This window comes from Besnoitia besnoiti, chromosome II (genome assembly GCF_002563875.1).
Source record: "Besnoitia besnoiti strain Bb-Ger1 chromosome II, whole genome shotgun sequence".
NCBI lineage: Eukaryota > Apicomplexa > Conoidasida > Eucoccidiorida > Sarcocystidae > Besnoitia > Besnoitia besnoiti.
In genome coordinates, this window is record NC_042357.1 from 1,670,959 (window position 1) to 1,681,583 (window position 10,625).

The 10,625-nt window shown below is 58.3% G+C and overlaps 3 protein-coding genes across 3 annotated transcripts; all 3 read right to left on the reverse strand.

Annotated features, from left to right (window-relative positions):
• Positions 1 to 2,611: 2,611 nt before the first annotated feature.
• Positions 2,612 to 3,277, reverse strand: BESB_035900 (uncharacterized protein; the record flags this gene model as incomplete). Its single annotated transcript, XM_029362176.1, has 1 exon — positions 2,612 to 3,277. One exon carries the CDS (start codon positions 3,275 to 3,277, stop codon positions 2,612 to 2,614), a length of 666 nt encoding a protein of 221 aa, XP_029221141.1.
• A 1,962-nt stretch (positions 3,278 to 5,239) lies between these two features.
• On the reverse strand, positions 5,240 to 8,019 carry BESB_035910 (Armadillo/beta-catenin family repeat-containing protein; the record flags this gene model as incomplete). Its single annotated transcript, XM_029362177.1, has 5 exons — positions 5,240 to 5,684; positions 5,789 to 6,033; positions 6,129 to 6,850; positions 7,341 to 7,855; positions 7,994 to 8,019. The coding sequence occupies 5 exons, from the start codon at positions 8,017 to 8,019 to the stop codon at positions 5,240 to 5,242; spliced, it is 1,953 nt and encodes a 650-aa protein (XP_029221142.1).
• A 359-nt stretch (positions 8,020 to 8,378) lies between these two features.
• BESB_035920 (Armadillo/beta-catenin family repeat-containing protein) lies at positions 8,379 to 8,816 on the reverse strand (the record flags this gene model as incomplete). The annotated part of the gene is made up of 1 exon (XM_029362178.1): positions 8,379 to 8,816. The coding sequence occupies one exon, from the start codon at positions 8,814 to 8,816 to the stop codon at positions 8,379 to 8,381; it is 438 nt and encodes a 145-aa protein (XP_029221143.1).
• Positions 8,817 to 10,625: the final 1,809 nt, after the last annotated feature.

Here is a 10,625-nt window from a genome sequence, read left to right on the forward strand (position 1 = left end):
AAAAACAGGAGCAAAGAGAAACACAAGCCGCTCACGGAGGGACAGCCGAGAAGAAGAAACCGGGGGGCTCCCGGGGGAAGCTACATATGGATGCAAGCTGGCAGAGACAGGACTGAAGAGCGACAGATCATGAACACAACAAAAAAGCGGTCAACAAAAACTCAAACTCGGAAGACACCAGGTGTATATACACAGGAGGATAAAGAAGAATAGAGAAAAGAACAGCAAGGAGCGGAAACGGGTCGTCAAACCTCTGCGGACGTGCAGAAGAAGCACCCACTACGCTTCAGACGCCAGCACTGCAGCTACAAAAGGAACACGAATGCGTAGGCGTATGACCGACGCAGCATGCAGAAGAGACGAACTTGGAAAGAAAGTCACGGACAACATCAAAGCTTTATCCCTGTGCGGCAAGCGCAGAAAGGGCCTGTTTTTCTGCTTGTTCTACCCTTGGCTGGAGGATCCGCGCGGACACTGCGACCGCCTCCGGCACGCGACGCGAAAAAACGCGATCCTTCAGGAAAGCATTACGAGAACTACAAAGCCCCTGAAAACGTGGCGAAAAAAGAAAGGGAGACACCGGCTTTTTTGGGCTGCTTTCTTCCCTAGAGCAGTGGGTCGAGGACGCGCGAGTGCAGAATTGGCATCACATGCTGTACGCGTCGAACATCCCGAAAATGCACACAGGCAGACACGCGCGAAAAAAGAAATGCTAAAGACACGAAAAGTGGTGCTCCTTGGAAGAAGATGAAAAACAGCGAGTCGTTGGAGACCGACGTAAAAATACGGTGTTCATGCTTTTTCCTTGCAGTATCGCAGCAGGCCGCCCCCCTCGTCCTTCAGTCGCGCAAAGCACGTGTCAATGTCGTCGCTAGCTGCGTTTCATCCGAGGCAGAAAACCGCGGCGCGTACCGGCGATATGAAATAGGCACGCAGTGTGGCAGCGCGTATTGAAGTCGATGAAAACTGAAAACCACAGAAGTGGTAAGCCGACTCTGCGTTTACCAGATTCTCTAGATGGGTGCTTTGCACCGGCCCTTCCTCCCTCCACGGGTGCAGCCGGCCTGATAGTGTGCCTCGAGGACTCTATTTCTACATGAAAACAGGTTCGCATGTTTAGAGACACGCCTTCACGAACGACAAACACACATCCCTCTTCCAGCGGAGGCAGAGCGCAACACCAACGCCGCTGCCGTGCCACACACCCGTCGCACATCGCCCTCCGTGAAGAGTACCGACTCGAATGAGGCAAACGGCAAGTTGCCCACCCAACGCTCGTCCTTTGGCGAAGACTGGCTTGTCAAAAAGCGGAAAACACACATTCCTCCCCAAGCTGCTTCACTTGGGCGCCAATCAGCAGCATTTTATCTTGACCGACAGACACGCAAGGAGAGCACGTGGTCACCGGTCTCCCACTAAGGCGTCCCAGGCGCACTTTAAAATGCCGCTGCAGGACGAGTGCAGCATAGACGAAAATACGACTCACATTCGACGCACCATCTAGGGGAGGACATCTCGATCACGTCCCTTCTCTGGCGGGCGCCGTCCCACCCCGCCCCCGCCTGCCCGTCGCTTCTGGTCACTCCACGCGGGAAGCGAGATGCACACGGGCTGATAAGACTCTGTCTAGGACAGAGTCCTAAAAGCAAGAGCGTCCTCCTACCCCTTGACTACCAACCTGCGCACCGCTATGCAAGTTGCTCGGGTCGAAAGATCCAGGAGTGTTCCAGCGAACCAACAGTACGAGCTGCTTACGAACCACGACGCAACGAAAACTCTGTCGATAATCGGGCGTATAAGCTGCCAGGATGCTGGTGAATGCTCAAGCCGTCTAGCACCACTCCGTCACTCATCCTTACCTTGACGCGCTGCTTCCACTATATAGGCGAGCCACATACGCATATATGCTCCACGCGGGTAGAACACAAATGCTTCGTTCACGAAGCTTCATCGTAGTAACGCACCAAATATAACCAAGCCGCCCCCAAAAAACCGTTAGTATGGGGACTCTTCTCTAGTGCAATCCTGCGATGTCTTGCAACCTAGATGTATCGCTCCTGGGCACCCTCTGTCGATTTCTCTTCTAATTCCGTCACACCGGCTCCCGACCGTGCACAAATCCTGCCAGCGCGCTTCGTTACTGCATACTAGTGCCAACGTGTATTTGATACGCTAAGTCGTGGAGGATGCCTCAGTTTAGGCTTTAGGGTTGTAGTCAACAGCCAACGAAGCCATGCTGCCGTCACACGACAGGTGAGAAAGAGGCGAACGCAATAATAAAGGCAAAAATGATTTTCGAGCTGGAAGGTGAAGCCAACACAGGCTGGCTAATGAAATGCAGAAGCAGGAGGCAAATGGGTCTGCCTGTGAGTGTCGTGGGATATACAGTTTGACCGCATTCTCGCGCTAAGAAACGCGGGTAGTGGGCATCCCAGCAGAAGACCGAGTTCGAAGATCACACTGCGACCCGCGTAGAGTTACAGGACACTTAATTCGAAAAACAGATGCTCATTCGGGTTGCTGACGATATTTCGTACAGCACGCACGGGACTGTACAATATGCTCTCGCACGGCGAAACGAGTGCTTCAGGCGCCTCAACTAGTGTCCGGTCTAATCCGTGTAGTTGTCGTTGGCGTATTTAACGGCTCTCCCTACCGCTCCTCTCCTCAGCCGGCCTCGAGAGTCCCTGTCATTGTTAAGATGTTGACCAGCCATTAACGCCTGTTTACGGACTCTGCTGTACTTCTGCTCGAACTTCAAGAGACCCCGTTTTTCTTCGGGAGTCAGATTGGAGTTGGATCCGGCATACATACCCGCTGGAGTGCCCGCGAGAGCAGCATTGATGTCCTTGGGACCCCCCGGTCCACGAGACGGATCACCAGCCTCGTTTTGGTCGACAAGCCCGGTATCGTCCTCACCTCCGGTGTCGCCTCCTTCCGGGTTCACAAAATGTTGCTGTGAAGTTCCTCCCGCGAGACTTGACACGCGGGAGGCAAGCGACTCACGTTGCGGTACTTTTTCAGATGCCCAGACTGGTGGGCTGACGGCCCCAGGTGGGGTGCTGCCTGCCGGTGTTCCGAGCCTCCCGGCAGCTGTCGCAGGCCGCGCTTGGCGTGCTGCCGTGTCTAAGACGCGTCTGGCGGCGGCTCCAACGAGTCTTGTGCCAGATTTCACGGCCCGGGGGCCTGTTGTGATGGCCTCGGACTGGAGGACACTCGCGACTGCGGTCACCGCAAGGGCGGCGAGGGCAAATCGAACACGTGTCTTTCCAGTCATTGTGGCCGCTGCAGAAAAGGTCGACAGGCCTCGCGCGCGTAGCAGAAATCGAAAGCTAGTCTCCAGGAACCTCCTGGAGAGTGGCCCAAAGAAGACGATTAGGAAAAAGGCTGCGATGAAAGAAACGGTTGTGAGAGAGAAAAAAGATGTCATCTGACAGAGCGGCAGGCCGCAGTTCTGTCTGGACTCGTCGCCCTGTGCGGCGGTGACGCGCCCCTGCGGTTGGAACGCAACAGCTGCAGCTAGCGATGTGGCGCGAAGACACGCACCGCGACCTCTGCGTGTGGAGGAAGACAGCGGGCGAGCCGCAGTCGTCGGCGCCCCTGGGTGGCTGCGGTGCTGAGGTGCAAGACAGTTTCTGGCTAATGTTTTTAGCGAAACGAGAGCGCCTTTTACTGCGCTAGACGCGCGCAGGAGAAGGAGGGCAGACCGCCGCCAAGTGCCGGAGGTGGCGACGCTGACGGCACATCGAGTTCTGGCGTAAGGAGTGACATTTGTGCAGCTATCTCGACACATTTCTTGAGAAACACAAAGTGCCTACGGCAGAATTGAGCTTTGGCGGATGATTCACTTGTCTCGGCACCGCGCCGGCACCGGCAAGTCACCTTGCCACACAAGGAAAAATACCTCGTGGTAGACGACAGTTGAGCCGGTCACGCTCGCGAACCGCATCCACAGACTAGCTTTACATGTGAAACCCGGTGCAGGTGACCTCGTTCGGGTGGCGAACCGGCAAAGAGGCACCATCTTAACTCAGACCTTTGGGTCAGTTTCATTTCAGGTGTATCTCGGTAGCGCTCCATGATCTTCTCGCGTGGCTGTACCAAATGCCAGGGTGTCAGTGGCGGCCTCTCGAGGAGTCACGACAGGACGGAGCTGGGTGCTTGTATGTGCAGCTTTTCAAGCTTTCCGGGGCTGCGTGTGGTCCGTCTACATACAACAAAAGATGTTCTGTTCTGTGCCCCTGCTTCGGAGATACTACAAATAGGGGTCACGCGAGTCTGAAGCGCTAGTATGGCCGTACGTGGGGGGTCCTCCACTGGAGCGGAGCCTCGTGTCAGTATGGTACAGATATGGGCGCATGTCGCGTTCTGCTTTAGGAGTTGAAAAGGCAGGACCTGTAAGCCCTTGCAGGCACTCGTGCCCAGTATTTTCTGGGCACCTTTCCCGCTGGCTTTTAGATCTGGGTCGTGTGGGCAGAAAGCAAGAGATGAACAGCTTCCGAACTACAGCGGCACCCAGCAGGGGAGTTGTGGAGGATGAAAAATACGTTGTCTGCTGATCGATGGCAGGGTAAGCAGATTCAGTGACGGGTACAGTTAACCGTCGTAATCATCCCCACGTAGCCGTAGCTCTCGCGATACCGGCAGGACACGCCTTGATCCTGGTGGCAGCGGCAATAAATGCGGCCTCTCTCATGCTGATTGAAGCCGACTTTCTCCCCATGCGGCGTAAGGGTCACTACTGGTGTTGCGCAGACAGAGGCTCCGTGCGCCACCAGCCCTCCCGCCTTCAACAGACGCTTAATCTCTCCTTACACGTGCTCTCGTACAGTAGGCACCAAACGGCACTCCGGCGCACTCGCGGCGAACACGCATCTTTTTCCAGCTGCCGCCGGAGGCATGGGAACGAGAAAAAAGAGGCAAAACTCCCACGTCCTGAAAGCGGCTGTAGACGTTTCGCAGGCAGGCGACCTCTGTTTGGATGCTGACGAAAGTACACATCGCGGGGATCGTTCTTGACTACGCAACTCTGCATGAGCGTACCACATGCGCACGCAAACATCCCAAATAAACAACTCGGCGCGCCCGTCTCAGGTGCCTGCGATCCGGCGGCAAGTGGGGAAATAATTCGTAAGCGGCCGGCGACCTGGTGACGCGCCCCGATCCCGCCTCAGGCCTTTTTTTACTGTCTCTGTAGGCCTCAGGACACGCAGCACCAGAATCGGCGAAGGACTCAGTTTCAAGGAAACTGAGACGCTGGTCGTCTGCTGCAAAGCCGCTTCCCGTCAATAAAGGAAAAAACAGATTGCTGACCATCGCCGGGCTCACCCCCCACGCGGGTAGAGATCAGGGTCTGAGCCGCTGCTGCTTCCTTCACTCCCACTGAGAGACGGTCCTGGAGGTCTTCTCGAGGAATGAGTCGCGCCCGGCCTTCGTGAGACCTTTTTGGCACATTTTCTCTCAGTAAATGGTCCGTGACAACATGCGCATGGTACTGGTGGCACTGGTGCAACAGCTGCTGAACGAGCGACTGCTGTCGACTGACGACGGCGGCGACTGCAAGGAGGGCCTCGCCGGTCCGCCCAATTCGCGCAGCGACCTCAGGGCACAGGCCGCTCTGTTGCTGAAGCTGCTCGAGGAGGAGCTGCATCAGCATGGGGCAGTCTTCTTCGAGAAGCGAGGCGCTAGAGAGCAGCAACGGATGATGGCATGCGCTGGTGCAAGCGTGCCCGTTCCCTCGGTTCTCTCCACTACAGCATCTGCAGCTGGCGCCTGCACGCTGACTGACCTGGCTCGGCCCCAGCCTGCCATCGGCCTCTCCATTCGCCCACGAATTCCTCGCAGGCGCTCCACAGAGAGGGGCGGCGCCTCTAGGATAAGCACAGGAGGCGGCTCGCTGTGTGCACTCAATGTCTGCGCTCGCGGGGGCATTTCCGGCGCGGCCTTTTCGAGAATGCAAGCCACCGCATCAGCCGCCGCCGCAGCAGCCTTCGGGTCAGCCGTCCGTGCAGTGACTCGGAGCATCTCACACACCTGGCGAACGGCGCCAAACTCGAGCAGACGAAGAAAAATGGCCCGAGCAGCCGTGGACAGGCATTCACAACTACCCAAAGAAGCTCGCGCCGCACTTCCTCTTCCTCCTCTTCACACGTGGCGAGCTGCACCAGCACCGCCTCGAGAGTTCTCACGCGCAGCAGCTGCTGGAGCTGATGAAGCGGCCCTACGGCGATGTTGCTAATGCACCATCCGCAGTCCTTCCGGACTGCCTTCCAGTCGTGGCACAGCAAGACTCGCAAAATGTGAAGCAGCAAGGAGGAAGGCTCCCGGCTCAAGCTCTGGTGCGCACCGCTGCTCGCGGCCTCGCCGCGCGCATCAGGCTGGTCAGACCCTGTGACCCAGCAGTCCAGAAGGAGCTGCGTCTGCCGCACGCTGCCCGTTGCGACCTGACCCACAATGCGCAGAGCAGGCCGCACGCACATTTGGTGCTGCGAATCTGTCTCGGAGTCTCGCGCCGAGCCGCCAGAAGAGTCTGAGCAGACTCGGCAGCAGGTGCTGCGCGCCGACGGCCGGTTCCCCTGTTCAGGGCGAGACGCAGAAGCCTCAAAAGGGTGCGAGGGGAAACCAGCGAAATTGGGTGACGAGGCGCACGACGAGGCGCACGACGAGGCGCAGCAGCATTCCTTGCTGCACTGCGCCAGAATGTGAATAACGGATGTGAGGAGCTCGCGCCGCTCGACAAGCATCGCAGCGCCTCGCGGATGGGCAGCGAGGCCCTCAAGGGCCCAGCGTGCGTCAGCCAGCGTCTCCTCATCCTGCAGATGGAGCAGGGCGTGCTGGAGCTGCGGCACGACTGGAAGGAGCTGCGGCAGCTGCGAAGGCAGGCCAGAGAGAGGATCAACCCACAGAGCAGAGCGGCAAATCGGTGGTGCGGGAAAGGAAAAGCCTCAGGCATGTGGACGGCTGCACCGCGAAAGATAGCGCCTTGCTCTCTTGGCAAGTTGGGAGATCCGGCCTCAAGCGCAGTGTGGACTCGGCGCGACGCTTACGACGTGGCGCCAGTGAAAGCCAGCACTCCGTCATCGGTCTATCGGACGATGCGCACCAAGCTCGTCCCGCGTGAGCGACGCCTCAGGTGAGCCGCCATGCCGCCCGCAGGACGCTTTTGAGGCGCGTTGCTTCCCAACGTGCGCTGGCCCGGCAATATGCAGAGGCCAGCCTAGTACTGCCCCTCTCGGTCCCGCAGTCCGGGGACACCTTACGCCCTCTTCCTCATTGAGGAGGCCGCACAGATGGATTTTTCGAAGCCAGGCGCCTCCCGGTTCATGTGCAGCCTCTCTCACCTGCGGTCGGGGTTGTCCCCTGCAAGTGGGAGAGGAGCCAAATGCCTGTGCGCCAGGTTTGGATGTTTTGGCACTGAGGCAGAAGAGCGAGGAGCTGTTCCTGCAGGGAAGGAGACGGGCACTCCGCGTTCTGGTCGGCACTGCTTTTGCTGTGGAGTTTTTGCTGCAGGCGTACGAGAGTTTCGCCGTAGCGCTGGAGAAGGCGAAGCAGTGGAGGCTGTCTCTGTAACGACGGGCACCTTGGGAGTTGCTGAATGTGCTGGAATAAGGCCTTGGGCGACAGGAGAAGGTCTCGAAAGTGTATGCTGTTGCCCGCGATGTTTCCAAGAGCCCACAAAAACTGCTCCAGCACCTCTTCTTCTTCATGGCCTCCAGGCGGCAGGGGAGGACGCCCCGCGCCCGACACTTGGAGTCCCTCGGGCCAGAGATGAGAGGGATGGAAGGAAAAGACAAGGGCGAACAGAGGCGCAAGGCAGCCGTTGGCAACCAGCGCCGCGACGTCGTCGGAGGACCCGCTTGAAATGTTAGTCACGCACCAGGCGGCCTCGAAATATATACACCGCCCGACCGAGGCAGCACACGCACAACACACAACAATACGCGAAGGGTTCACTCTGGCGCCTGCGGATTGACACGGCTCAACGCGGCCTTACAGAGGCCAAGGACCTGGCCACGCCATTTCGGATTTTTTTCGAACTCTGTCCTGCCACCGGAGGAGTGCCGCCTGTGCGGGATGCCGCTCAGGAAATCCTGGCGAAGTCAACGGCGTGCACTGTGTGGTCTCCTTTAGCTGAGATGGACTATGGGTGGTGCCCCCCCCTCCTCCCTCCTCGATTCGGCTCTGGGGTGTCTTACCGCAACTTCCCGGTTCTGGCAGCAGAGCGCTTGGACGAGTAAGGGCAAGGCGCGTTGTTAAACACACATTTGAATCGGTAATATGCCGGCTGCCGACAGCACGATGCGAATGGTTTGCGCACACTGCAGAAGGAGTCTGTCATTTTTTTCGTCTTCGCGGCTCCTCTGGATTGGAGTTCCGCTCTAGTTCGCCCCAGGCGCGTCGGCGCGGAGGACATGCAAGGCGGAGGGGGAGAGTCCAGCGTGGCAGAATGGGGCGGCTGTAGAGTGCCCAGAGCCTTTATTTTCCTCGCGGGTGACGGGAAGAGAGAGGACAGCGGGCGCCTCCAGTGAGCGACTCAGAAGAGCCTGCATGAGGCGGAGAAGGCGGTCCGAGTCCTCGGGAGACGCGAGGGCCGCAGGGAGGTCTTGCGGACACGCATTGGCGTGGAAAGAGCCGGGTGTGCACAGAGCGGTGCATTTGATCGCGAGTTTTTGACGAAAGAACTGCGTCAGCTCGTGCAGCTCCGCCTCGCTGCCGGTATCCACAGACAGACCGGCGCCGCAGAAGACGCTGCGGCGCCTCTGCATATGGCGGGAGCCGGCCGATGGCAGCGAAGGAGAGCCCGTCGGGGGCGCCATGGTCGCGGAAAGCGGGGGAACCTCAAAAGCGACCGGCGCAGAAGGTGTCTGGGATTTACTCTCGGGCGGTGTGCGGGCAAAGTACAACGAGGGACGGGGGGATTGATGCGCATGCTAGGTCACATGCTCCACCGTCAGTGCTGATGCAGGCTCTTTGTCCAGTGGGCATCGACCGGAAAGTGTGGCTGTGACAGAGGGTCGTCGCACAACTCACAGGGCCCAGTCGGAACTCTACACACCTTGTTGAACTCCCGCAGAGGCGCCCGCCACCGCCCTGCTGCGACGGCTGAATTAGGAGCCCCTTTGATCGGATCCGCAGAGAACGAAGAAGCTAGGCAAGCGCTGGTTGTCGATGCCTCCATGGCATCGAAAATGAGGGAAGACGCACAGTCAGCGCTTCGCCTGGCGAGAGAAGGTCCACAGACACACCCGGCTCGCGAGCGTTTAGCGCACGAGCGGGGGTCACAGTCGGGGTGCACGTGCAACTTGATCCAGGAGCGGAAACCGCGCTGTGGAAACAGCAGAAATACGGCGCGCGTTCTGACGCAGGCAAGCTCGCAGGATGTCGCACCACACTGCCTACGTGTACGCCATCGATCGACCAGAAGCGAGGGGCGCGGGAAAGGGCGCGGTACTCGGAGAAGGCAGAGGATTGGGTACCCCGGGGCGGGACATCAGGACCCTGCGGGAGACCTGCGCACACACTGTCACACTGCTCCAGAGATTGCTGATTAGCCGCCCCAGATGCCAAAGCAGAGCACGAAATATGGCATGCAGAAAACCCATCAGATTTTTGCGGAAGACAAGCGGAGAAGAGGTGACTCAGCGGGCCGACGAGGTAGCGCGTGCCCCCGTAGGAATGGTGGGTGAAGACATGCATGCCATCGAAAGGAGCCACCGCGCCCAGCTAGGATATCCTGCTAAATTGGGGAGTGCGTGTCAAGCACGACGATGAAAGACCTGCGACGAGACTTGTGGCATCGACAGAAGGGAAGTCGGCAGCCCCCGATGCCGCGGTTTGCTGCCTTTTGTCATCTCTGCCGCAGGTAAAGTCGCGGATGAGAAGGTGATGCGAAAAAAGAATCAGCACCCGAGCAACTGGGGCGGTTGCTGCAGGTAATATAACCCACCAACACCTCCCACGTCTTCGGCGGTTTGGATTTTCTCTCATCTCAGTCGGGTTGGTGACCTCATTTCTCAGATACTGTGAATGATCCGGGCGCTCTCTCTACCGGTTGACAGCGTCCAATAAGTGGCAATTGGCGTTCCTGGAGGAACCCTTTCTCCACGCCCTCTGCTTGTGCTTGCACGCACAAGCACACGCACGCACCGGTTGGTTGATAGCCATTTGCAAATGATGAGCTTCATGTGCCAAACTCTTTGGGTCTGCCTTTTCCCCTCACCCCTCTTCTTGTTTGGTGACTAAGGCAAGAGGAGGGCAAAAGCGGCAGGTGACCCTCCGGAGTGCAGGCATTACTCCGCGAGACGGCGAATTCTGCAACACAGCCACGCTGAGGAGCAATACGCGGCCACAATGGAAGGCGCTTTATTACAGCAAGATGAGCAATTTCAGAAGGCCGTGCAGCGTATTCCGGCTTTGATCCTCTGCGTCCACCATACCGCAACGGCCCCTGTACCTCTCGAGTAGCGGCTCCACAGCTTTTTCCCACTTGGCCCTTCCATGCTGTCTTCTTGGATAGTTTCAAAAATTCACGACTCAGACCTGCCGTCTGTTCCGTCAGGTGAAGGTTTGGGAGAGCGCTGACGGAACCGGCGCGATCGACGCTGAACCTGGGAATAAGAGGAACG